The 25,906-nt window shown below is 52.7% G+C and overlaps 10 protein-coding genes across 10 annotated transcripts; 3 read left to right on the top strand and 7 right to left on the bottom strand.

Moving 5' to 3' along the window:
* Positions 1-40: 40 nt before the first annotated feature.
* HD553DRAFT_318071 (uncharacterized protein) lies at positions 41-1,248 on the bottom strand. Its single transcript, XM_046180830.1, has 4 exons — positions 880-1,248; positions 733-792; positions 578-662; positions 41-469 (listed from the first exon to the last, which is right to left on the bottom strand). The coding sequence occupies exons 1-4, from the start codon at positions 1,156-1,158 to the stop codon at positions 318-320; spliced, it is 576 nt and encodes a 191-aa protein (XP_046033746.1). The 5' UTR covers positions 1,159-1,248; the 3' UTR covers positions 41-317.
* A 240-nt stretch (positions 1,249-1,488) lies between these two features.
* On the bottom strand, positions 1,489-5,468 carry HD553DRAFT_276742 (putative cell cycle arrest in response to pheromone-related protein; the record flags this gene model as incomplete). Its single annotated transcript, XM_046177969.1, has 13 exons — positions 1,489-1,737; positions 1,816-2,555; positions 2,616-2,721; positions 2,788-3,031; positions 3,091-3,220; positions 3,284-3,409; positions 3,474-3,609; positions 3,679-4,230; positions 4,309-4,496; positions 4,564-4,675; positions 4,767-4,855; positions 4,979-5,130; positions 5,203-5,468. Coding segments are annotated over 13 exons (3,090 nt in total), but the record flags the coding sequence as incomplete, so codon positions are not given.
* Positions 5,469-6,520: 1,052 nt separating this feature from the next.
* HD553DRAFT_276729 (uncharacterized protein) lies at positions 6,521-8,453 on the top strand (the record flags this gene model as incomplete). Its single annotated transcript, XM_046177968.1, has 8 exons — positions 6,521-6,627; positions 6,737-6,820; positions 6,936-7,015; positions 7,136-7,449; positions 7,530-7,688; positions 7,775-7,900; positions 7,987-8,159; positions 8,264-8,453. 8 exons carry the CDS (start codon positions 6,521-6,523, stop codon positions 8,451-8,453), a joined length of 1,233 nt encoding a protein of 410 aa, XP_046033744.1.
* A 193-nt stretch (positions 8,454-8,646) lies between these two features.
* HD553DRAFT_127089 (uncharacterized protein) lies at positions 8,647-11,257 on the top strand. The gene is made up of 6 exons (XM_046176557.1): positions 8,647-8,909; positions 8,998-9,177; positions 9,261-9,660; positions 9,775-10,093; positions 10,161-10,425; positions 10,499-11,257. The coding sequence occupies exons 1-6, from the start codon at positions 8,722-8,724 to the stop codon at positions 10,854-10,856; spliced, it is 1,710 nt and encodes a 569-aa protein (XP_046033743.1). The 5' UTR covers positions 8,647-8,721; the 3' UTR covers positions 10,857-11,257.
* HD553DRAFT_318060 (vitamin B6 biosynthesis protein) lies at positions 11,221-13,750 on the bottom strand. The gene is made up of 11 exons (XM_046180829.1): positions 13,665-13,750; positions 13,134-13,527; positions 12,842-12,965; positions 12,549-12,580; positions 12,335-12,471; positions 12,160-12,244; positions 12,023-12,087; positions 11,929-11,957; positions 11,804-11,862; positions 11,663-11,734; positions 11,221-11,587 (listed from the first exon to the last, which is right to left on the bottom strand). Exons 2-11 carry the CDS (start codon positions 13,482-13,484, stop codon positions 11,489-11,491), a joined length of 1,053 nt encoding a protein of 350 aa, XP_046033742.1. The 5' UTR covers positions 13,485-13,527; positions 13,665-13,750; the 3' UTR covers positions 11,221-11,488.
* Positions 13,751-14,095, top strand: HD553DRAFT_318059 (uncharacterized protein). Its single transcript, XM_046180828.1, has one exon. The coding sequence runs from the start codon at positions 13,842-13,844 to the stop codon at positions 14,070-14,072; it is 231 nt and encodes a 76-aa protein (XP_046033741.1). The 5' UTR covers positions 13,751-13,841; the 3' UTR covers positions 14,073-14,095.
* Positions 14,096-15,213: 1,118 nt separating this feature from the next.
* Positions 15,214-17,581, bottom strand: HD553DRAFT_126808 (tryptophan synthase beta subunit-like PLP-dependent enzyme). Its single transcript, XM_046176556.1, has 9 exons — positions 17,343-17,581; positions 17,062-17,260; positions 16,981-16,990; positions 16,755-16,885; positions 16,433-16,606; positions 16,080-16,326; positions 15,870-15,997; positions 15,729-15,792; positions 15,214-15,648 (listed from the first exon to the last, which is right to left on the bottom strand). Exons 1-9 carry the CDS (start codon positions 17,432-17,434, stop codon positions 15,347-15,349), a joined length of 1,347 nt encoding a protein of 448 aa, XP_046033740.1. The 5' UTR covers positions 17,435-17,581; the 3' UTR covers positions 15,214-15,346.
* HD553DRAFT_318055 (uncharacterized protein) lies at positions 17,487-18,503 on the bottom strand. The gene has a single exon (XM_046180827.1). The coding sequence runs from the start codon at positions 18,275-18,277 to the stop codon at positions 17,729-17,731; it is 549 nt and encodes a 182-aa protein (XP_046033739.1). The 5' UTR covers positions 18,278-18,503; the 3' UTR covers positions 17,487-17,728.
* HD553DRAFT_318045 (uncharacterized protein) lies at positions 18,504-22,815 on the bottom strand. The gene is made up of 19 exons (XM_046180826.1): positions 22,763-22,815; positions 22,450-22,685; positions 22,360-22,372; positions 21,948-22,257; positions 21,276-21,853; positions 21,114-21,196; positions 20,860-21,004; positions 20,760-20,789; positions 20,475-20,688; positions 20,368-20,407; positions 20,055-20,295; positions 19,925-19,999; positions 19,780-19,865; positions 19,572-19,715; positions 19,390-19,502; positions 19,303-19,323; positions 19,100-19,235; positions 18,914-19,021; positions 18,504-18,843 (listed from the first exon to the last, which is right to left on the bottom strand). Exons 2-19 carry the CDS (start codon positions 22,626-22,628, stop codon positions 18,744-18,746), a joined length of 2,616 nt encoding a protein of 871 aa, XP_046033738.1. The 5' UTR covers positions 22,629-22,685; positions 22,763-22,815; the 3' UTR covers positions 18,504-18,743.
* Positions 22,816-24,031, bottom strand: HD553DRAFT_352431 (uncharacterized protein; the record flags this gene model as incomplete). The annotated part of the gene is made up of 3 exons (XM_046183696.1): positions 22,816-23,306; positions 23,404-23,602; positions 23,717-24,031. 3 exons carry the CDS (start codon positions 24,029-24,031, stop codon positions 23,194-23,196), a joined length of 627 nt encoding a protein of 208 aa, XP_046033737.1. The 3' UTR covers positions 22,816-23,193.
* Between the last annotated feature and the right edge of the window lie 1,875 nt (positions 24,032-25,906).

The raw sequence follows: 25,906 nt of genomic DNA, 5'->3' as shown, positions 1-25,906 counted from the left end.
ATGGTTGTAGAGTCCAAGATGGCATTATTACGACGACTGTTGCACCTTCTTCTTCTGTTTTCGAGCGACACTCGGAGGGACAAGACCCAGGCTGGTGATTGCCAGCGAGCTAGTCAAGGTCTCCATATCAATATCCGCCTGAGGCGCGGGTTCTTTCGACATCATCTCAACCGGGTCCTTGGTTACTGTCTTGTCCCCGCTGGTGGATGTCGCTACCGGTTGTAACGCTGCGGCCCCTCCTTCGTGCCCACCTAGAGTCTCTTTCTGACCCGAGCCAGAAGACAGGATTTCTTTCGGGCCTTTCCATTGCGGCCGGATCATACTCGCTCCGGGTCCAAAACGCTTGACCATATCCCCGATCTATAACAACAATTCATTCCGTTGGCATCGTGATTTTCTGGCTGACGGTAAGCGTGCTGAGGGCTTACGCCATGGTTGGTCACCGAGAAGAAGTATTGTTTGGAGAAATCTTCAGTGAGAAATTCGACAATAAAAAGGGAGGGGCAAAACAGTTGTACACCAAGCAGAATCAGCGTCATTAGTAAGGCATACTGGCGAAACATTTAGATAAGCTTACGATGAATCTGGATCATATGGTTCCGGCGTCCTCTTGGGGTGGAGCATCGTTTACCGCATACGTCCCGTGGCAGAAAGCATTCGAACTGGTCAACCAAGAAACCCCGGTTCGTCGTTAGAGTCAGGTGGAGTCGGATTTGGTGTAACTGAACTTGCGATCTTCTGTCCAGCTCGCTGTTGCTCTGATGAAAATGGATCGTGATTCTCTATCTCGTGCTGTATTACCGTACGTAGAACCCAATCAGAGACTCTGCAGCGCATCGTGAGCGCAATCGGGACGGAGGGATACTGTAGACAACTTACCAGTTCGAGCAATCTCGCATCGGGAAACACCTTATTGCACGCTTCCGCTTGACAGCCATGCAGATGACAGTGGCTGTAATGGGTTTGCAGCTCAGATGTGCTGTTGAAGGTATTCGGAGAATCGGAACATGTTGGCGGGAGTTGGCAGGTAAGATGTGAGTCGGTAGGTTGGGGCAACAAGTCGGTTCGTCTGTATTTGCTCGTTAAGGGTTGAGAAGTAGATCCAGCTGAGCTCGACGATATCGAGGATGCCGCCGATGACGAGCGTGCCCGCTTCATCCCTTGGACCACGATGCGATTTGAAGACGATCAAAATGTTGGTGTGTGGACCTATATGTGTATTCTTGATCAGCTTCGAACCATCAGCCAATTTAAGGTGGTATGAGCAGCTATCAAGCTACACAACTTGTTAGCAAGGAGGCTTCGATGGTTTATCCTCTGAACCTCTGAGGAAAGGTCGAACGGAAGCAAAAATGCGATTCGTCATCTTCATCACTCTTTGTACGAGTAAATACAACGACACCTCCTCGCACAGATCCACAAGCAGATGTCATTACAACTCAACCGTACGATCAGGGAATCAAGATGGCTTCCACTGCCTCAGACGCTCTATACCTGATAGAACGCCTCGACCTCATCAGCGGGCATGTGATCCCGCGCCAACTCATCCTCGGTCCCTTCCTGAATAGGCATCGGCCCAGGTTCTTCATCATCTTCCACCTCGAAAGGCTGATCCAGAAGCCAGTCCGTGCCAGACGGTATGACCGGTCGTAGCGGAGAAGAGTTTGACGAGGACGACCGACGGCGAGGATGTTCGCCGGGGGACTTTGGCAGCATGGACATTTCCGGCGAGATGTGCTATGTAGACGCGGTCCGTCGTTAGCAATTCCACGCTGTCATACAGTACGTCGACCATGCATAAGCCCTGGAACTCACCTCCCACGTATTCTCATTCCCGGTACTCTTCCGCCTCTGCCTCGCCTTGACTGGATCCTCCTCAACGTCGTCCTGATCATCGAAAGCCAACCTGGCGTCCGGTCCAAGTTCTCCGATACTAACTACGCTCTCCGAATCGCTGATCGCATCATCATGCTGCCCAGACCTAGCTCCGATAATCTCTTCCAACCTCGACCAGGCCCCTTTGTTTTCGTTCGAGGCAGCATTCCCGAAGCCGAATCCAAAGTCTTGTTGTCGTCCCGGAGAGTGCGGTACGGGCGGGTACGTCGCAAACGCATCCCGGACGGCTTCCTGAGCGCTATCCGCTCCCAACACGCTCTCAATGACGGCCTCGTAATCGTACATCCAGGCACCCATGATCGTATCCGGGTTGTAATCCTGCTCGTTGTTCTGTGGAGGACGTTCCAGCAACGTCTTGTTAGGCGGGAAGACATCGGAATCCGATCTTTCTCGGAAGCTCGAGGCAGAGGTGACTTCGGCTGGTCCGCCGGCGGCGAGAGAATCTGAACGGCGATGGGCAGCGGAGATGGACTCCATGCCGATATGACCGAGTACCGAGTCGTAGTGTTTGTTGTGATAGAACCTCACCAGTGTACGTAGTGTCGATTCGACCGCGCTGGATTCCTCGAGCTCTTGTTCAGCGTCTGCCAAGGCAAGCCATTCGTCTCGAAGTTCGGGTTGACAATTCAGGTATATTGATGTGATGGTCTTCATATTGGCTATTTCGGATTGGATTTAGTCTGATTGATACCATGTCTTGCCAACCACTCCGGACTTACAGTGCCGCCATTTCCGTCCTAGAAAGGGGATCTGACTTTTGATAACCTTGAGGATCGATAATTGTAACATGGGATGGGGTACCCTTAACATCCGCTTCAGGATTTGCTATAATTCGACATTGCAGGGAAGTTAGCGGTGTCGCAAGAGATCTGAAACTCGCCATAAACTTACGCTGCTTTTGTATTGTACTAACAGGTTGATCCTGGTAGGTCGTCCTTTCGTCAACTGATGCATAATCTTCATAAAGTTGATAACGTAGAAAAAGTTGCGCCAGGAATAATCGTTCAGTAACTCGATTTCTTCGCCGTCGATTGTCGTTGTAGTTGTCGTTGCCGGTCGTTGAGCGGGACTATCAGAGTTTTTATTGTTGGGAGTCCGGTTACGGTGGAATTGTAGGTGACATGATCGGAAGAGGCTGTTGCAGGTCGATGGAGCTCAGCTGTCTATCACCATAGCAAATAGATTTTGCCTTACTTGTCATCCTCCTTTTCGTGTTTGCTTTGTATGAGAGTGAGGAGTTCTTGCAGCCCGAACATCTTGAGAACCAGCAGCAAGCAATTCGAGTCGATGAGGAGCGTTGACAGGTGCTGGAACTTGAGAACATCTGGTAAGATAGGATGCAAGTTTCAGTTTTGCCGTAGCAGCGGCAATCCAAAACCTGACTGACGCGATGCTTTGAACCATTTCAACAAAAGGAGCAAGATCGCAGATACTGCTTTGGAAGTGATCTCCCGATGCCGAGCGACGTCGACCTCTTCCAGAGACATTTGCTTCTCTACAGGTTGTTCGATGGCTGATAAATCCGGAATACGTCAACATTGAGCATAATGTCATTCGCGAAGGGTAAGGCAGCTCACCAGTGATAGGCTTCTCTTCTGTAGGCGACCCAGGTCCACCAGGCGGGTTTGGGTTGACAGAGTTGCCTGTCACGGTAGCCAAAAGAAGCTTGAGGAGCACGACGACAATGCTCTGTGCGTACGGCAACATCGAGCGCTAGAGATGAAAGAGACCCATCAGCTACCGTGACGGCTACATCGATGACAATTTTGGGTTCCGACTCACGTAGATCACCTCGACCCGATACAGCCGTTTCAGACTTTTCCGTTTCTGCATTATGTCTCGCACCCCAGCCATATCCTCGGCGATCTCCCGCTCGATTTGTCTCTCCTCCAACTTCCAATCATCGACTTTCCACGCCGTCCACGCCTCGTCGTCCGCCTCTCCCTCGCCCATTCCATCAAACCCTTCCTCGTCCTCGTAAACGTCCCGACTCCGCTCGATACCCATCAAGCCGGTGGACAAGCTTCCCAAGCCGAACCCGAGCCCGGCCTCCTCCCGTATATACTCGTCTCGCGTCTTGCACAGCTGGTGTAGACTAAGCGGAATGTAAACGTGTTTCTCATAGAGCTGGTCCGCCTCGTCTATGGCCCTCGGGACTAGGCGAGAGGTCGAACCACCTTGTGACCGCGTAAAGGGGAAGACGAACGGTCTCGTCTGATCCGTCTGATATTGCTGCTTCTTCGGCTTGACCTGCGGCGAAGGAGGCGGTGAGGGGGCGGGTGTCCCGGCCTGAGGTAGACTCTGTGGGTTTCCCGGACCACCGGCTTGAACCTGCTGCTGAGCGCCTACTTGTTGAGCCTGAGCAGGCTGTAGAGGGAGTGCTGCAGCCTGCCTAGCCGCAGCCCTAGAAACGAAGGCGGGGGGTAGCCCCTCCTCAACAGAGCTGTGGTAGTTCGACCGGATCGGGATGGGTTCGATGGCTTGGGCGAGTTTCTCCCTTTGTAATGCCTCGGGAGTCATCGGTGCGATGAAAGTCGGGTATTTCGTAGACAAGTCCGAGCGGAAATTCTTGATCCCAGTTGGTGTGACCCTAGTGAATCCTAAACGATGGAATCACAAACCAGATCAACTACCTTATCTATTTTCCGGGCATCCGAATCGACTCACTACGCCGTACAGGCGGCAACCCGCTTAGATCTCTCTGTAAGTCTACCGCTCGTCTCGCATCGTTCAGCCCGCCGAGACACGCCAACAGGGTTTTCCAGAGCAACAACAACAACTGCTCACAACATGAACATCGAATGTTCAATAAGGATTTGACTCTCGCGCTTGGGTCGGTAGCGAAATGAGCACGTGACGCAGGAACTAACCTTCTTCACAGGAAACCCTCGAGTATTCTTCTCCCGCAGTCCTGCTACCGTCCGGAGCAGATACACCGGTAATGGCGGATCGAGGGCCACTACCGATATTTGCATTCCGATTGAGCACACAGTCAGCCTCCTCAACTCCACATCGTACTATTGGCGGGTAAAAAGGCAGGAAAGAGGAAAGTACAAGAGGAGAGGGAAAAGGACAAACTCACTCAACTCTTCCCCAAACTCCTCGTCCGCCCGACAGATCTCCACTAAGAAGTACAAGATACCCAAATAGACCCCCGTCTCGTGATTCAGATCGTCGATCTCAGAGGCTAGTTCGAGGGCCTCTTCGTCGGATTTGACGTGCGAGGTGTCTGTCCTGAAGTATAGGAACAGGATAGAAAGCGGGCTTAGGCCGACTGTCTGGAACGAGTCAAGGAACGAAACTCACGCGATCGCATCATGGCGCCTGACCACATCCATCAAACACCCGACCGCCAAGCTCACCCCATCTAATCCCCTAAGCATCCTGGCATTCTCTTGCGCCCAGTGCAACTGTTCTTCCTCCGAGCTTATGGACGGGTCGCCGTAAGCGCCCTGGAGAAGGTAAAGCAGGTGGGAAGCCGACTGAAGGCGGATGGAAGGCGAGGACGATTCTAGGGAATGGAGGAGAGTCAGGAGGTGGGCTTGGCGGGTCTTTGCAGAGGATTCTGTCCAGGCTGAGCGTGAAGTACCGCAAAGTGATGTCAGTGGGGTCTAGGGATGAGATGGCACTCGGAATCGCAGAACAAGAGCAGCAGGAGCATTGCCGATGGAGGCTGACAGATACGACCAACTCACATTCCTTAAAATCCCGCTCGAACTGATGTTTCTGACCCCTCAGCATGAAATCCATCTCGACGTATGGGAAGAATTCCTGGAGTTCGGCCATGAGCGTGTCGGTATCGTCGTACCGGAATGTGAATTGTTGTTGCTGCCGATACGAACAAGGTGAAAGACAACGTATCAGCCGATGGTAACTTGGTGTCAAGTTCTCTGTAATCCATGTGGGAAACTCACCTTCTGCTTTGGGGCCGGCGTTATAGGCGGAGGTTGTTTCAGGTTCATACTATCGATCAACCCTCTTTGCATAGCAGCTCCGTTCGTCCCCGACTGTGCCCCAGGGCTGGGTTGACCAGGTCCCACCACTTTGGAAGCCAGGGCTCCCATAGGCAACCGTTGGAGAGGCAGACCCGGAATGGTCGGCCGGGTAGAGTCTTCCCGCGAATGGGGTTGTTGGGTCGAAGGAGGTTGCTGGATCATGGTCGGCACTCGGGAAGCGTACTGATTCGCCGGTTGGCCGGGAGTCGTCGGGGTTGACGGAGAGGTCATCTCCGGGAAATATGATCCTAATGTTCTGGTTCCAGGAAGGAACACTGGAATGGACCGAGTCCAGGACTCTCCCGATGATCGCATTCCCACTTGTTCAACAACGAGAAGCAGCAGCAGACACCCTCGAGGATGTTCGGAAGCTTATCCGGAAGCGGATTGACTGATTACTGCTTATCAAAGTATTACTAGTGATGTGACGTAAGCTCTCTGACTATGACGTGTTAATCATTCATCTTGAACTTGTCCTGGATGACGCCAGCGTCCGAGGTGCGAGAGATCATATCATATCCTCTTGAACCTTTAGAGATTTAGAGAACGTTACACTCCATCGGCCTGCCCTCAATCTTAGAGCCCGAAGCATAACCATAATTCACAACACGCGGGGAGAAACCTTGACGATGCAAGTAGATAGCACACCAGACGCTTACCTCGACGCCCAGCAAGCTCGAGCACCGGATCAGCTGAAGGGATGGTGGAACGACCTGGCAAAGGCTTACGATCGAAAGTGAGCAGCGGGTCTCCCTGATTACCGACCACGTCTCCGGACTGCGAGATATCATGGAAAAGAGCTGATGCGTGCTGCGCCTTGTTTGCGTTCTGTGGTCGCTGGCTAGACTCTGGCATAATGTGACGGTACTCCTGATGAGGTTCGCCGCAAGGGACGATTCAAGTCCGTACCTGGTCGAGCTGTTTGAGAAGTAAGTTAACCTTCTATTCCGAGCGTGTTTCTATCTTCATGCCTTCATCTCTATAAAAGCTTGCAAAGCTTTCTTCCAGCTAACGTGAACGAACTCTCCCCTGCCGGATTGTTAGTTTCGTACGACCGATCGAATCAAAGTTGAATCCTCTGAGGTTGGTCGAGCTCGCTCGTCGTGTAGCTCGGGAATATCCCAGTTAGTCCCGCTTTCCTTCCAGTCTGCTCTCAGTACTATTTCTTTGCACTTTGCAGAGATAGAATTTGAGCTGACCATGATCACCTTCATCTCGTATGATCTATTAAACACTCTATATAGACCCCCCGGAATCTCTTTCCTTCCTCAACTCCGTTCACTCTCGTCTCCCCTCACCTCACCTCCCTCCTCACGCCGATCCCAAATCCGAATCTTACGACCCTTCCTTATCTTACACCCCGCCCCCACCCCCGGCTTCCGAAGCTTACGCCCTGTCGCTGTGTAACTTGGCTTATGCGTTGCTATTGGGAGGGGATTTGACGGGGAGCAAAGAAAAGTTGGACGAGGCCGAGGGCGTTTTGAGCGGATTGGACAGGGTCGAGGGTGGCGGGAGGGTGATGGGAGGGTTCTATGGGGTGTCTGCGGATTATCACAAGGTGGGTCTCGTTCCCGCACAACGTCCATGTACAGCAAGTTCCGAGACGAACGCTGATGACCATCTCGATTCTCGTCACAGATCAAGGCCTCTTACGTCCCATTCTACAAATCCTCCCTCCTCTTTCTGGCGTGCATCGATCTCGAGACCGACCTCTCGGCCGAGGAGCGGGTGACGCGGGCGCACGACCTGGGCGTAGCGGCACTTTTGGGTGACAGCATTTACAACTTCGGGGAATTGGTGAGTTCTTGGTTCGCGTCCGCCTCGTCGTTCCAACCGCCGTCAGGTCCGCACAACTGAACTTTTCCTTGCTCGGGTCGGCGCAGCTGCAACATCCGATCCTTAAAGCGCTCGAAGGATCGCAGTACGAGTGGATCAAGGACCTGCTCTTTGTGTTCAACGCGGGAGATTTGGGAAAGTACGATACCCTGCAGGGCAGGTTGGCAGAGGAGGTTAGTCCGGGCTCATACCTATCAGACTTGGACAGACGAGCTAATTAAATCCACATCTGACTGCTCGTGCCATTCGAACGCCACAGCCCATCCTCCAAGCCGACTCTGATTTCCTCCGTCAAAAGATCTGCCTGATGGCGCTCATCGAGGCCGTTTTCCGTCGACCGCGAAGCCAGAGAGCCATGTCGTTCCAAGCGATCGCCGGAGAGACCAAGTTGCCCGTCGAGGAGGTTGAGCATCTGGTTATGAAGGCTCTGAGGTGAGCTTTTGGCAGCGAGGCGAAAAGGGTTACAGGGACGAAGATGCTGATCATAACTCTTTCCTTCACCCTTGTGCAACCTTGTTTCTTTCGCTAACGCACAGCCTCGGATTGATCAAGGGTTCGATCGACCAGGTCAACTCGCTTGCCAACATCCACTGGGTCCAGCCGAGGGTGCTCGATGCCGACCAGTCGCGAGCGCTGTACGAGAGGTTGAGCGAATGGACCGACAAGATCGGAGGGGTCGTGCCGACCTTGAGCAGGGGACAAGGACCTCTGGGGGTGGCGGCCTGATCACCCGTACCTACGTGCAGCCCAGACGCTAGGGGACTGTAGATGATGGTACAGATGTTTCCTGTATTAGAGGTTGCGAATTTGACGATTTACGATGAGAGATTTGCTTCCGAAAGTTGATTGAACGAACCCGAGCGAGGTCGAAGCGAAATTGTTGAAACGACATGGTATCGATGGGACACTGGTTCAACCTCTTTCAATTTCAAAGGCCAATCCCATATACCACAACGGATCGTAGAACAAGTCTGGTGGTAGAGAGACTATTGCAATGCAGGACTCCGCCTCTCTGCCGTCCACGCCAGCGGGTCGAAAGACCACCACTGCCAATAAGGCCGGGCCCTCTACCCCCAACGCAAAGTCCACACCTGGCACCAATGCTGCTGCTGGACCTGGAGATTCAGATGACGAAGGGGACGAGGAGATGGTCGATTTGAATGCTATGAAGGCGTTCGCCAAGTGAGAATACCATTCCTGAGCTAGTTCCAGCGAATCGAGGACTTAGAAGATCGAAGACTGACCATGGCCGCACCGGTGTCTTCGTTAGGCAAGTGCAACAAGCACCTTCAACCCCATTCGCAAAGGCTCCGAGTAGGGTAGTCATCCCCAAGCGAGGCGAAAAGGACTTTGAACCCTTGAACGAGACGCAGACGATTCAGGAAAAGATGCTGAGGGAGAGCAGGCAGGCTTTGTTTGATGGATTGAGCGGGGTTCGAGGCACCAGCAGGTATGCCGTCAGGATATCTATGAGAACGAGGAGACGACGAGAGGGTCTGGAAACTGATTATCCGTGCGAAACTGAATCGACAGCAAGCATATGTCGCATGCAATCTGGATCCCCTCTCAATCCCCTAACCCACAAGTCAAAGTGATCAAAGGTCAAGCGTTCTTGACCATGGGGCATACTATTCGACCGTCCGCCGACCAGGTCAAGAAGCATATCGAACTCAAGACAGAGTTGAACGCGAAGGGAAAAGGAAAGGATGTACCGGCGTTGAAGAGCAATGTGGAGCTGTTGCCAGAAGAGGCGCTTTATCTGCTCGAGAGAGGCTCTTTGCAGATCTGGCAACCTGGCGGGGGCGGTGATGAGGAGCTGAAGATGGAGTTTGACGAGGATACGCAAACGTTCCCAGGATGCACGGAGGTGACGGTCATGGAGGGCTTCGCAAGATTCGTCGGGATGGACGGGTTGATTATGGAGCGATATCAGGTGAGCAGTCCGTCGCCACGTACATTACGGTCACTATCAAGATCACGATGCAGAATCGACTGAAGAAGGGGAACGCTGAACCAAGATCTTTTTGGGTGGATGGCCGTGCTCTAGGTATATGCAGGTCTGAGACGATTAGGATACACCGTTCAGCGGGTCCCGCAGTTCTTGCCTCATCGATTCCGCAAACAACCGCCTATTAATCCCGGTCAGACTGAGATCGCACCGATAGTGAGAGCGTCAATATCGGGATCGTTCCTTCAAAGCTTCATGTCGGCCTGCAGACGATGGGCGAGTGGGTGTATGCGTCTGCCAGGATCAATATGGCGGTCATTTGCCAGGTCTATAGGTCGAATAGTAGGCGCCGTCCTGGGCAGAAGAAGATGGGAAGGTTCGGGTGGATTATTGAACGGGGCTGGGGTTTCGAGTTATGGTCAGTAGAGCGGATCTGGTTTTGAAGCACGCTAGAGGTGGAGTTGATCAAGAGTCTTGCGGTACAGGTGCGCTGTATGAGAAACTGCGGATCATTCCTGCCGGGCATTCTCATCCGGTCACTATATCACCTTCGATTGCAAGCACGACCTCAGCGAATGAGCAAGAAGTGACGGAAGAGACAGACCTTTTCGCCTCCCTTGTCGAGAACCCATACCTACCTTTCTATCACGTATGGAAGCCGAACACGCACTGGACAATGGCCAAATGGGACAAAGCGAGCCCGGAAGGATTAGAGGCTATTCCGCCCGCATTCTGGATCGGCGTGGTCGAGTGAGTCTCGACACGGCTAATTTCGGGTCGAGGGAAATGCCGCTGATAAGTATCGTTTGGCACGCGTGCGTAGTGCTAGAAGCGTGCCTTTCCCGACTTTGCCGCAGATGACAGAGGTTTTCGATATCGTTCCTGAAGTACCTAAGCCCTACCTTCGTCGTCGAGCGCCGCCAGCGGGCACGCCCCTTCCGGAACCCGCTCCTGCCTCATCAACGACTGCGACCTCTTGGGTTCCCGGGTGGCTCAAGAAGGTCTTTGGCAAGAATCTCATAAGCAAGCAAGACGAGACGCCGCAAGTGAACACGTTCCTCTCGCTCAAACAGGGGGACAGGACAATCATTGTTGCCGTGGTCGATGGCGGGAATGTTGGATGGACGAGGTTGGGCAGGGGAGGATTCGAGGAGCATCTGATGGTCCCGCATGGGTGGTAGTTGGCATGTCGTCGTAATTCGAGATGCTTTATCAGGGCGTGTACGTGTATGGGGCATGACCGACAACATGTTCTTTTAACACCGACTTATACGACTTGCGATCAAGCATGTTGCCTGACCTCTGATTGATTTGCAGTACTAGAATACAAAGAAGATTGCAATGACAATGAGTTTGGAGTAATAAAACAACGTCGCGATTTTTTTACAAAAGCGTTGAGATGTTATCATCACTTCTGTCATCTGTCAACCGCTATTTCACCAGCTCTAGAACTCACAAGAGTCGGGGGTGAGCTCTGTGCCACTGTTTGAATAGCTTGGTCGCTCCGCCTGTGTCACCTTCCCTGATATATTATTGAACCAATCTTTCTTCAACCTGAGCGTCTACTTCGACCATCGTTGAAACAAGGTCAGCCTGGGATTTGCCCCATAAATGACTTGTCGTGACGATGTGCGGAAGCCTCCTTCTCGTGCCCACAACTTGAACTTCCAGGTAAACTCTGAAGCATCCCCATATGCCAAATGAGAAGGCTTTGCGTATGACTTTTGTATAATCGCACGATGCACAAGACAAAAACGAACCCCCTTATCGCAGGTTACGATAATCTGAAACAACCTCAACAAAATTATCCACCCTAGTTGCCCTTACCAGCCATCCTTCCACCGGGCATGTTGTCGGCAACGTCTACTCCGGACATGGCCTCTCCCAAGTTGGCCGAGACCTCGGCGAGCATCTGCAAGGCGGGTCCAGATTGCGATCATTTAGCATAAGGGCTCGACAGTGGGATGACAGCGCTCGGGAAACTCACCTTGGGGTTGTTGTAGTGGGTGGTGGCCTGGACGATGGCCTTGGCTCGCTGAGCGGGGTTGCCCGAGGCGAACTATGGATCGTGATGCGGTCGTGAGCTGATGAACGTGAAAAGGTAGTTCCTGTAGCAACGTCTACTCACGATACCGGATCCGACAAAGACACCATCACATCCGAGCTGCATCATCAAGGCGGCGTCGGCTGCAGGAACGGATCGATGTCAGTTACAAGGTCTAGCTATACATCGATTTGGGAAGGCGGACTTACCAGGAGTAGCGATACCTCCAGCAGCGAACCTAACAGATCAGGAAACGTCAGCGCGCTGCAAAACGCGTCGTAAAGGTCACGCTCATCGACTCACATGACGACGGGCAGCCTCTTCAGCCTGGCAGTCTCCTTCAACAAGTGGTAAGGAGCCGAGATTTCCTGGACGCGGTTCGCGGTATCACGATATTAGTCATCCGACAACGGCCGATCGATCGTAAAGGACTCGCTCACCTTGGCGTAAGTGTAAAGCTCCTCCTCGGACAGGGTGCTAGCCTTCCTGATCTCAGAGTTGAGCGTTCGGACGTGCTTGACGGCCCTGTCATCCGGGACACCAATGCTCGTCAGCGTCCACGTCTGTGAAGATATAGCCCCATCCTATAAAATCCAAGCAGACAACCTGACTCACTCGATGACGTTTCCACTACCAGCCTCTCCCTTGCATCGGATAAAGGCGGCACCCTCACCGATCCTCCTGAGAGCCTCACCCAGGTTCTTGGCTCCACACACGAAGGGGGTGTTGAAGGGAGCCTTGTGGATGTGGTTCTGCGGAATTTCAAGAACAAAACATCGGTGAGCATATTGATGAGGATGATCGAAGGTGCAGGGGAGGTTATACTCACAACATCGTCGGCCATGGTCAAGACTTCGGACTCTGAAAGAATGGACCGAATATGATTGAAAAGGTCAGTCTCGTGACAGACAAAAATGGGGTTGCGCAAAACGCCTATTCGCGACACTTCTTGCCGGGATGATACGTCGACCGAATCATCATGGCTGCTTCTCGATTTGTCTCGGTTTCGAAACCCCCACTGGCTTCCTCTTAACCGCAGAAGCGTCGATCGTAATCCCCGCACTCCGCACGCTCTTGTCCGTTCGAAGCCCCCATTCGAGACTCGGAATCAACGAAACTCACCGTCAATGTAGTCGACGCCAATGGCCTGCAAGATCTGAGCCTCGACAAAGTGTCCGATTCGGACCTTGGCCATGACGGGCAGGGAGACGGTGTCGATGATGTCCTTGATCATCGTAGGGTCGGACTGTGGGCCGTGAAATAAGATATCGTGATCGCATGAGCAATGCAGTTGGCAGGATCGTGATATGTGGTGTATTGTACGGCATCGTATTGATAGCGGGAATAGTGGAGGGAAACTGTGAGTCTTCTCATCCTCGTCGGCAAAAAAGGTGCGACAAGACCCGGAACTGACCATCCTGGCGATTCCACCCTGACTCCTGATCAGACTCGGGATCCTCTCCAACGCCATGACGGCGACGGCTCCCGCCTCCTCTGCGACCTTGGCCTGTTCGACGTTCATGACGTCCATGATCACACCTCCCTTCAACATCTGGGCGAGACCGGACTTGACACCGAAAGTTCCCGTGTGGGAAGACCTCTGGGTGGTCGAAGGGTCCGATCGGACGGGCAGGGGGATGGAGGCGGATTGCGAGTTGGCATTGCCGTTGGTGGAAGGGGTGGAAGCGCCGTTACTAGTGCCGTTGACGGTGGTACCGTTGGGAAGCGAGAGGTTGCCCTCCTTGTCCTGAATAGCAAAGTCCATTTCGATGATTGTTTTGTGCTTGAGGTTTTTAAGATATAAGTGTCTGTCGTATTCGAGTGATGATATCGATGTACGGGGCGAGAGGTTTCGATGGTCGATCGTAAGAAGTTTGTGGGTCGTGTGTTGTTTTCGTCAATTAATCGTTTCGTCGGGGGATCAGGTGGAGATGACGGAACGTACGAGGGTATCAGTCGGAGTACTCCTTCTTATATGTCTACCGAGAGGTGGTATGTTTTGTGACGATCTCGATCTCGATTCGACTTTGGTCGCTAGGTCGCTTGACTCGAAAAGTTGGAAATATCTCTCAAGCAACCAGCAGCCAGCAGCAGCAGATCGCCCCCGCGGCTCCACACACACATGCGCCCAATCACCGGATCCATACTTCTCGTCGCATTCACCCGAGCAAGCTTCGATAACACATCAGCAATTTCGCACTTCTGTGACTCCCAGACCGTAGGCTACCCAAGTCATCATCATCAGTGCTTGCCTGCCTCCAAGGTGACCTGCATCATCGACGTCGACCTAGCGACCTACTTCACAAAAAAGTTCGAGATCACAAAAATTCGGATTGTCCGCGAGCGAGAGTGACGGCATCGCCAGACCGGAAGCAATTCCTTCGCCATCACGAGATCGATCCAAAATAGCTTCCGTCCCAAGGACGGGAGATGGGCGATCGCGAGTTTATCCGAATTTCCTTCGAGAAAAAGGTCGAGATAAGGTTTTGGGAAGAGCTTGGGAGATCGGCGCGATCGGAAAGGCGTCATTCGAAACGGTATGCAGTGCATGTCGGGTCGATCCGGAACTGAGCTGTCAGTCGGCAGTCGGGTCGTACGAGGGGACTTTCTAGCCGGAGTGCTCCTACGCAAGAGCAAATATGCAAATCGTGATCGAAGGTGGAGATCGCGCTAGAACCATACGTGTTTCGGGGGTTCGCTTCTGTTTGCGCTTCGATCAACTGAAACGACTGTGGCTACCCGTTTCATCGCTCTCGCATACCAAGTATAACGGTTTGCTTGTAAACTTTTGCCCCGGATTTGCAACGGCCCGGCGTCTAGTGCAATGTCAATACTTCACCCGCTGTCGTCAGCTGATATAGTGATGTGATCCGTGCTCCTTTGATCAAGACAGAGCCAGCCGTGATCTCTGAGGGAGAGCGGTTGGCGTGATGTTCAAGGCGGACAAAAAGCTCGAAGCGCAATCGAGCGTGTCCGGGCTGGAAGAGACCCTGACAGGCCTCCTTCATGAGACAGAGAAGATGTTGGACGACCCAGACGGACTTTCGATCCAAATGTCCAATCAACTCCGAATTTTTCTCGCATGTCTTAATGCTCAGGAGTTTTGCCTGATCCTCGACGAAAATACTCGCATCCCACTGGAAAGTCAAGCGAGGAGACTGCTCGACTCACTACAATCACCTGTCAATCAGGAAGACGCTGCAACGCCGGAGGAACGGAAGATTTTGACTAAAAACCCCATGGTCAGACAACACATGATCTGGATGGAGGACCGTTTGTTCACGATCAGTCAAGCATATGCCCTGATCGGCGAGTGGAAACTGGATAAGGTGAACGTTCATCCTCAACCCAACTTAAACTGAAAGCGGTGAAAGACAGTCCGGTGTTGTCCTAAAAACCTCAACAGCAAACATGCATGTCCTATGTGTGTTGCGGTAGGTCTACGGATGGACGGTAGATATCATCTGTCTCGAGAACCGCTTGCAACGGAGGCATACGAAACTGTAAAGCATCGCGTGGCTTGTATATCCTGCCTACGATGCCTAGGGCATGACCAGTGTTGTCAATCTGGAATGCGACCCACCTGGTTGCGACCCGCGACCATGTTCTCGACGTCTTTTGCACGTGTCAATCGTGACCTCGAAACCACTCGAAGACCTTTTCGAACGAGACGTTTCCCCCGCCCACGATCACGCAAGCGCGGAATATCTTGTCGTCATCCTCCTCCTGATCGGTGTTGCTTCTGTCAGGCTCGTTGGTCCGCCTTGTGTAATGATGGTCAGCGCGTTCTCGTCGTCGCTGTTGACGTCGAGCAAGGGTATCGTAAACAATCCGGTGCCATACCGTACTTGCACTATCAGAGATCGAGGATTGGCCAAGAATAGCGGCGAGAGTCATGGCTGAGGAGGGTTCGACGATGATTTTCATCCCTGAATCGATAGGCGGTTCGGACGAGTTCGTAAGCAAAGATGTTGCGGTTACGTGATGAGGCATGAAGGGCAAAACGCACTTTCCCAGACGAAACGCATGGCCCTGATCGTCGCCTCATCATCCACCAATACGATCTCGTTTACCTACATCTCGGACCGTCAATCAGCCGGTTTCGAGAACGTTTGCCTGACATGAACACCGACCCGGTAGCCATACTCACGTTCTGTTTTATGGTGGGTAAAGTCAAGAAGCCCGTCGCCGTCAAGAGCCCATCACAAATGGTCTTGGTGGGATTGACTGCGGGCTGCCAGTCACCCGAATGCAGGGACCTGTAGGTGTCGTCCGCTCCTAGCATCGGACAGCGCCATTTATTCGCTCAGCATGGCTTAAAAGCACAAATATTATTGCGAGGGAAAGGAAGGAAGCTCACCACTAGGCTCAACCCCGATGACGACCATTTCATCCCCATAAACTCCCTTCGCACCCAAACTGACCCCGCTAATCAAGCCGCCACCGCCAATCGGACAGAGAATGACGTCCGGTTTCCCTGCTTGGCCCCAAACGGACGAGGATTTACATTGGGTCTCAACTTCGAGCATGAGCCCGCCATGGCCCTCTATCACGTCCACGTGGTCGTATGAAGGAAGGAAGAGGACTGTCTTCCCCTCCGCTCGGGCCTGAGAAGACGGTGTTATACGAGCAGGGAAATATATCAGTTTTTTACCAGTCCTCGTTCTGTTTTCCTCTGCCTGATAGCACCCAGAGACAGAGAGGCCAACTGACCTTGCTCATCTCCTCTTCACAGACCTCTGCCCGCTTCGCATTCTCACACCCGACAACTTTCGCTCCGTACTCGATCACTCCGGCTCGTTTACTGGGCGGAGCGGTGTGGGGCATGATGATCGTTGCGTGGACGAGGAGGGAGGGGGTGGATAGATTTTTCGCTGAACAGGCGATCTGCGACGGCAAGAAGCGATTGAGTAAGCGAAGCGATCATGGGCCATAGATGAAGCAGAAGGTCGAACAGAGAGAAGCAGACCGAAGTCGTGGCTTAGATAGGGGTAAGAAAAGATAGGGGCTTCACAACAAACGACAAAACACTCACCGCTTGTGCGAAGTTGCCAGAAGAATGCGTAAACACCCATAGCTCCTTCGGATCCTGGTTAGAGTCTGATCCTGAGCGGAGTTTGTCGATATGTTTGAGGAGGGCATTTGACGCTCCTCGGTATTTGAAGGCTTTTGATCGATCAGTCGTCACAGAGGCAGCCAGGATGGGTTTGATTCAGCTTGTTACGATGCAATCTTGACAGGGTTTTGTTTCACGAACATACCTCCGACTTTCTATCAATCCGATTATACGCAAGGCATATCGAGTCAGTTTCGAAGGGACAACGCCAAACCCCCAGGCTCACCTGAAAGTTCTCGCATTTCAAGGCCACCTCGATCTTGACGTCTTGGTGATCTGTTCCACCCTGAACATCATTGCTATCCTGGATAATCCGCGTCTTTCCGTCATCTCCACCCCGACCTTGACATGCGAGCCGGAAGGCCTGAGTAGCCCGCTCGTTCAGCGTTCTCGAGGTCAACAGCGGGGTCCGGTTGACGACTGGTCTAAAAATACAAAGTCACAGCTGATGAGCATGACATCGAGAGATTCCTCATGTGTTACGATGAGGAAACCATGAGGACTGACTGTAGACGCTTGTAAGCTTCTTGAATACCTTGGAATGTTGGAACCTGGACGCCTGGAGGGTAGTCCATGGTAGGCTGGGACTTGGCATGCATGACGGACAAAGGCTAATGGTCTTCGTAGCTCTGCTGCGTGCTTGCGCAATAATCCACCGACTTCTATCTTGATCACTGCTATAGATTTGACAAGGAGGTAGGGGAGGTAAAGATCTGTCGAAGAGATGAGCAGTCAACCGATGTGACACGGTCAAATCCGGTTTCGGACCAAATCCCGACGGAACGACGGATCGGGGCAACAGGTGTATTCTACATGTTTTGACCCCTAGTCATGGCTCATATCTGCAAACGGATACACGACCTAGAGGAGCAGTCCAGCTTCTCATGTCCAGCCTACGACAGAGCCATCCAAACTCCAACGAATCCTCCCATCCCAAGCAAAAACGCCCGAACGGCGTTCAGCTGTTCAAAGGTCTTCAACAACGCGACCACCTCCTTTGGGTCGAGTTCGAAGTCGTCCTCTTTCTTCTTATTGGCCCGCTCGTCCAGCTCGATCAATCGGCCATTACAGGCGGGGACCATGATCCCTGTCGTGACCGGGGCGATCGCGATAGCTAACCCGCCTGCCAGGATGTACCCTGCTCGATGAGCGGGGAGGGAGTAGGCGAGGTAAAAGGAGAGAGCAGAGGAGAGGCCGGCGAGTTGAGGGAAAACGTGAGACCCAGAGGAGAAGAGTCGACGAAGTTCCGAGAGAGCCAAAGCTGTCGACGCTCCTCCGGCTGACCTTGAGGCAGCTCGGGAGGTCTGGGAAGGATGGGTGATGATGGCCCGCAAGATGGGCGAGGTGTAGTACGACAACGCCAAGATCCCCCCAGACGTAGCGAGGGCGATCGAGGGGGCGAGAAGCCGAGCGAGCTTGATATGAGACGGCTGGAACGTCATCGGGTGATCGGATACGGCTTCGAGCTGAGTGGCTTGATTCTGAGCTCGAGTTGAACGCAGACTTGCTGCTTGCTAGCAGTTAGGAGGATGAAGTATGCTCGCGCGACTATAGCTGGTTGTCTACCCTGTTTGCATCATTATCTATTGACGACAAGCGACAAGATGGGCTTTGATCCTAGATGGCTTATACTTTTAGTCTTTCTTTGCCAAGCTACAAGGAATGCAAACCGCAACGATGAGCTGGTGACGATGTACGATGATGATGATAGAGTGAGGAGCTGAGGCAGACGCTGAGCTATCTCCGCCGAGGTCCCGCGCCGGATCAGGCCCAATCTCGACCGCCCGCCCCATGTCCGTGGCAGTTCCACAAACAAATTGGCTTTCCGATAGAGACATGATGAAGAACTTGTCGTCACATCGACCTAGCCAAGTCGCTCAAGTCGCATGACACCTTCACATATGACGCTCAGTACCTAGGCACGTGTACCATCGGGCCGGGCGGGGGGATTTCAGGCCTTTCAACCACCCCGCCTCCTTTAGCTTCTCCGGCGACAACCTTTTCGTACCTAGGCAAAGGAGAAGCGAGAGGTTCAGCTTTAAGAGTGAACCAAGCAAAATCCAGGAGTCTGCACTGACGACTTTGCGAAATCGGTCATTCGACTGTCGGCGAGCGCTTGCTCCCGAACCCCATCGACGATGGAGAACATCTGACTAAATTCTTCGCCGAAGATGTCCATCGCCAAACTGTGAAGATGGAAAACTACCGGTAAGCGCGCTGATTCACTCTCTGCGCTGGTCAATAAGACGGTGAAGGCGGCTCACCCGATGGAAGTCAAACCTGCGTCGAACCTGGATGCAGCTATCTGATCAGCCCGGAGGAGAGCCTGCTGAAGCTCTCCCACAAGGACCCGACTGGAATGAAACATGACGCATGGGACAAACATGGGTAGCACACGCACTGACACAATGGTTTCCGTCAGAGTTAGCCGAATTTCCCATCTACAACTGGCCATATCTACACTCACGATCCAGCGATGTACCAATGACTAGTAGCAACAAAGGTGAACACAATCAATGACCCAATGTGTTTACGTTATCGCACAAGGACTCACGAGACTCGGCAAGAGCGAGGACCGAGAGAGCGGCATCGGTCGCCCCAACTTTGTACATCGGTGGCAAAGGTGGATCTACCAGTGGGATGAGCTCCGCCATCTGAATCGTAGCGCTAGAAACATCCGCAAGCACATCGTCGGGAGTCAGACTCGAACTGCGGATTCGAGAAGTATCAACTAACAGGTGGGTCGAGAATAGGCAGAGAAGCATGTCAAAATCTACGCCATCCTGCTTGAATAGACTCTTCCAGTAACGCGGAATATTCAGCAAGAAGCTATCGATATCTATACGCTGTTGCTGAAACGCTTGCGCAGAGACGCCCAGTCTTCACACAAGCGACGCCAAGCGAGTCAGCCTCTCGACTTGTGCTACGGGGTTCATGAGCTTACCCTTGCAATTGAGCCTTTTTGGAATCACGTATCAACGTATGCACGCGGGATAGCAAGATTTGCGACTTGATGAAGAAGATTGTGCTCTGAACCGTGCGAGCGATGATCAGCGCCTCGCCAAGGTCATCAGACTATCTTTACGCACATCGCAATGCTGAACGGGATGATGCGTATAAAGATCCGTTGAGCCCATCCATTGGGTTGGGTGAAGATATTCCCCCTAGTCTCGCTCATTAGCAGCCGGTCATCGTTCGTTTACCCTGTCAATCCCTCACATGGGGGCCGGCGCACGTCGGTAAGTACGCAGTTATGTCTTCCTCTCTGTATGACGAGGGCCAGCTGCTCATGGCGCATGCCATCTTCTCGTTACAGAATCCGATCCAGAAGACCATGTCGGCGTCGCGCATCTCCACGGCGGTCATCTTCGCGGCTCGCTCTGGCGGACGACGCTCGTTCAGCGCGAGGTAGGCCGAGAGGGAGTTGGTGATGCCAGGAGTGATCCAGGCTTTTGCCAGGCTGTCGAAGTGGTAGAAGACTCGAAATCAACCGGAAATCCCGAATTGATGGGTTTTATAACTCTGGGCTCACAATGCTTCGTGCATCCAGTGGTATTGTAAAACGATTGAGGCTGCCATCGGAGACTTGCCGTCAGCACACGCTATCTGGTGGACGATCAATTTCGATGACCGACTCACCCTCGAGCACGCTATATAACGGATGGGTATGCGCCAAGCTGACCTGCAAGATAGCCGTGGCGAGTCTTGCATGATGATCTCGAAAAGCGAGACTGCCCGTATCATACGGATTATACACCTCGGTCTCGGTAACCACGTTTGACAATTCTGCTTGGTTTAGTGGTCGAGGAGGTTGCCTCTTGATACCAGTGGACGCCGTCAAATGGGAAGCGGCCTGTATGAGGTTGGTTGAAATTTGATGAAGTTAGCGAATCGCTGCGGTTCTGTCCCGTAATTGCCACCTACTGCGCAGATGGCATGCAATGTCCCCAAATACTGTTGGTCGAGATCCAGTCGGGTAAAATTATCGCTTCTGCCGACTTTACTGTACTTATGCATCACTCACAGGATAATCCGGATGGTTCGGTGGCAGACTCAACCTCTGCCAGAAGCGTCCCTGATCCATGATCTTTGCCATATAGTTTCCCTTGTTGAAATACCGCCTGACAAGAAGATGCAGAATCTCTACCGGTGGCAATGTCGCCGCGTATCTGAAGCGTGAAATGTTTAAAAGGCAAACGTGTCGAAGTATTGGCCGCCACAGAGCTCAGATAGGCTGCGGTAATTACAGGCTCCAGGAACTTCGAGCACCGAACTCACCCCGTAGCCTTAATCTGTTGATTCAGATCGTCATGATTGTAGCCGAGGCGGGCTCCATTGACCTGGTCTTGCACGAGATCTCGCTACGAGACCAGAACAAATACCGACGACATCGCGATCAGCATAGCTTTTTTGCTCACGAGCGATCATGTGGTTACTCACCGCCTGAAACCAGTTGAGGCCGACCGGCACTGGCTTGACGCTGTTCAGCGCCCATATGTCCGGCTTGGGGACTATCTGACCCGTTGGTTGAAGAAAGACGTCCCTCGGGTCTTGCGTTTGATTTTGTGCTTGCACTGCCGTGATAGGATAACGGTACCTAGGATACTGCAGGTTTGCAGTGCTCTGGGGAGGAGGAACATTCGCTTCGGGGACGTATGCGAACGGCTGGATCGTTTCGTGCACCATCTGAGGCTGATTGAGCTTCTCCACTGGTTTCTGCTCGGTTGACGCTGGCGCCGGAGGCGGAAAGTACGATTGGACTTGATCGTACAGCTGATTCTGATTTGGCGAGATGTGCGCAGGGGACCCGACGCCCGGCTGAACACCTCCAAGCGAGTAGCCCGGGGATTTGTCGGTAGAAGTCGAGGGCAAGAAGGTGAACAGGCCTTGACCCGGGATTGGGTCGGTGGGCTTTGTAGGGTTATGAACCTGATGGTGGTTCGGTCTTCCTTCTCCGAGTTCTTGCGGCGAGCTTATTCCTTGCATCTTCATAGCTTCCAGTTGTCGCTCCAACATGTCTACAACGTCCATCGGAATGAGAACCATTAGCTGATTCCAACTCGGTCGTGACAGAAACGAGGTGAAAAGGACCCGGTTCTGCTCGGCACTTACGGATTCTATTCTGAAGCTCTCTCACTTGATCTCGCTCCCGTTCTCGTCCGCCAACGCCTCCGCCAGATCTACCTGGAACGTGTCCCTCCCCAACTACCGGCCGTCTCGGACCTCTTCCATTCCCACTCTCCCTGGATCGTTTCTTCTTGGGCACATATTCATCATAAACGCATACTTCTTGCTCCACAGCGGAGCCGTCCGTTTGCGTCTGTGGTTGTGTCCCGGACGTTGCACCTGCCCTCGAGTTGGAAGGCGCGGTGGAGAGTCGTTTAGCACACGGACCGCAAGTCGGTCTTTGGGCGTCACATCGCTAAGAAAGAGGACGATCAAGAAATGATGGACGTATGTTGATATGGTTGTCAGCGCTCGATACGCCGTGGAGGAATCGAGGCTCATGTGAGGTCGTTCTTACCAGCTTTCTTCGCCTAAGGATCGTGCCGCAGGATGTCCTTTCAGTTGGGCATCGAGTATGCACTATCCAGGACGAGGATGGATTACTCACCGACACGATTGGCAGGCCAGGAATCTGCTCAGATGTTGCAGCCGGATGGGGGCTACTTCCTGCGAATTTGATGCGATCGGATCCGTCAACGAAGACGACGTCGCGTAGGTGCTTGTTTTCGTGTTGTCTGGCGGTTGACCTGGTGGAAAGACCGGTTGTGAACCTGGAAATGGATCCATGGTGGGGTCGAGGCTAACTGAAATCGGTAACAATGAGTCTGGCTGCTGAGCTGTCGACTGGTATCGAACGAAGTGTAGCAGGAATCAACGACACCCCCCTTTTGCTTTTGTAGATACGTAGATACTGTACCCACCCATTCGACCAACCCCGATTCGCTCGCGTGGTCGACAATGACCGTCGATGTCATGCGAGAAAGACGCCGTCGTCTTTTTCTCTCCTTCTGCTTCCTCCTTCTTCATGCCGGGCCTGCTTCCTCCACATTCAAGGGGGCTTTCCGGAAGAATGTTCGATTTTTAAGGTTTGTCGACTCGCGTGGGTGCGTGTACCTCACAGCGACGGAGTCATTTCACGTCATCCTTGAGAAGATAGTTGACGTGGAGAGATGCATCGAGAGGTGTTCCGCCCTCCTCGTATTCGACGAGCCATGCCCACCGAGTAGCGGGCCCGTGTCGCAGACATTCACGACGGACAGGTCTCCTTTCAGAACACGGCAGGCGGTTTTCACCTACTACAAGTGCATATAGAACGCCACCCACGTATCATACAGTCTCCTATTCATGCTCGTCAATCCTTCCGACTTCCGGGTGCAAGCATAGAAACTGTCAATCCGATCAGGCATCCTCCTCCTAGAATCGCGAAGGCGGTCGCAAAGCTAAGAAGTAGGACCCGACGTATCTCTGAATCATTATCCGCAGGAGACAACGGCCCATCAGAGGTTTCCTTATATCAGCCAAGCCCGGCGTCAACAGACCCCGGCGTTGAGGTTGTACTGACCAGCGACCTCCTGCTTTTTCGCCAGCTTCCGCTCTTCCGCCGTCCAGTCAACCCAAATTCGGATTGTCTCGGGTGGATGATGGGCAAAGTATCGCCAGGTGGAAGGTAAGATAGTAGCCCCGTCTGCTAGGAAGACGAGACGTTCGTCTGGGATATCGTGCAGCAGGTCAAAATTCTCACGGGTTATTGCCAGGACGACCTATAAGAGATGACATGATACAGGTAATCAGTTGACCAATCCAAGCGAGCGCGTGGTGGCGATATATTGTGATCCTTTCTTGATCTAGGAAAAGGATCGATCCTAGAAACTTGCCTCTAAGGAATCGGCCGGGTCCGCCAATATGCTCAATGCTGGCCCTCCGATAGGTTTCTCGGGTACCCAGAAGTATCGGGTCGGTTTCAACCTCCTACTCCTACTTCCTTCCGCGTCAGCGTTTACAGCCAGAGGTGTGCTTGTATGGTCGAATTCTTGACCGTTTGGCCGTTTGGTGTAGCCTGACCTATCTTCCAATTCGAGGTCGATCGAGGTGGTTGTAGGTACGCGTTGATAAGATGGGGGCAAATTCGAAGGCATCATCGCGGTCAAGAGCTGAATGTTCGGGGCAGCGAGTGTGTTCCGTTTGGACATTCGCAAGCTGTGTTCATTTGATCAGCTGCAGGCTATTATATAAGTGAGAACACCGGGTCGTATATACCGCGCCCTATGGCGACTGTGAGGCCCAGATGAATATGAACAACGTGATACCCTCGGGCGCTAACAACGCGCCAAGACGAAGAACATGGTCGACAATCGGATGAAGACCGAACTTCGTTCTGGCCGCTGGCTGTCGATATCGTGAAAGGTTTCAAAAGCTCAGAAGAGCGATACTGTTGTTCGGCAGGATGGAGCCTTTTGACCATGGTCGATGGCGAGTAAGGTCTACCAAATGAGTCGCGCTACCGCGCTCTCGAACTGACAATGCACTCCGTCTGAACGGATCATTGGCAGCAGATCCAGCAGAAGCATACATCGCGCTCGATCTTCCATCCTTCTGTACTTGTAGTTCGTTGATATCGGTAGGAGTGTAAATCCGCTTCGAGACATGCAACGCGGAGATTCCCGACAATAGATGCCGCCGTGCACAGGAAAGATCTAATGATTATTGCGTATCGTTCTATCGCGCCTCCCCAAACAATCCATGATCTACGGCCTCAGACTGTGTGTTCATAACGGTCTCAATACCATATCTACGTTACTATCCCAGTAGTGTGAGAGGAGTCCTGCTCCTGGTTAAGTCAAAGGACGATCCAACACGCATCAGCCCTTGCGTCTTCGCAATGCCGATCATACCGCTTGGCAAGTGAAAGGCATTATGGAGTATGACCCACGATCTGACAGTATCACGTGATGAGGTGCTGCCGGCAGTCAAGCTTCAGGAGTCTAAATTACGAGAGCACAAAGGATCACTATGTATATTAGAGAACCCCCCACGCCGACCTTCCTCATGAGCGTTTGCATCAGCGTTCAAAATCGAGTATAGATCAGGTTGCCGACGACATACCGAGGGAATCGGTTGTTCTTTCCGTTGTTCAGCTGATATCTCAACATCTTGCGTAAATCGAGAGTTCACCTTACAACGCATCGAGGATGGTTCAGGGAAGCAGACCTAGAGGATCTGGAGAGGAAGGATGTTATGCCGATGGAGATGCTCAGCATTCCTCCCAAGAGGTGGCACAGTATCCCTATAGTTTCGATCCGGCATCTACCTATTTCACAGAAGAACCGAACAGTTTCATCGGGTTGAATTCCTTTGCAGAGTTCGAAGGTGCAATGGTCTCCAACAATATACCTCCTGAGTTTCCCCCCGAGAGCGCTATGCATCATTCCTTTAACTCGGCTCTAGCGCCTTGCTCCACTCTTTCTGATGGATACATGCCTGTGTGGGATTTGGCGAATCCATCGCCTGTGCAGATTATGCAGACCCCCCAAGAGGATACTTCTGGTGTTACGTATCAACAGGGTCGAGAGTGCCTGCAGGTGATCTCAACGGGTGTAGCCGCCTGTGATCCACAGCTTGCTATACCTTGGGATCATGGTGGACAAGCGAATATCACTAGCGGCCTCTACAATCCTTTTGACCTCCAGCCCGGTGTGGCTGGGATTGAGATGGCTCCATCCCTGTTCGATTCAATTACGCTGACTCCACTCGATGTCTCTCGTCAGTATCGCCGCCCCCTTGTTACGGACAGCCAGCCGTCTCTATGTCTTGTCGGAGACTGGCCCATCGTATCTGTGCCAGGAGTCTGCGGAGCGACAGAGTTTGACGGACCGCCGCCATGGACTCATACGACGCGATACGATGCTTCATCTGCTGAAGACAGGACTGCGAACTATGGCGATCTGTCCATGGACTCCCATCCGGCCTTTACGCAAATGTCCGGTGCATCGAGGTCAGCCTGTACAGCACGTGGTGATATCAAAGGGGGTGTCAGCAAGACAAAACAGCGCCGTAACCTACGAAAC

The sequence above is a fragment of the Filobasidium floriforme genome (assembly GCF_021052385.1).
Source record: "Filobasidium floriforme strain CBS 6241 chromosome Unknown HD553scaffold_23, whole genome shotgun sequence".
Lineage (NCBI taxonomy): Eukaryota > Fungi > Basidiomycota > Tremellomycetes > Filobasidiales > Filobasidiaceae > Filobasidium > Filobasidium floriforme.
The sequence above is the reverse complement of the archived record's forward strand: the minus strand, read 5'-3'. Positions and strand labels throughout refer to the sequence as shown.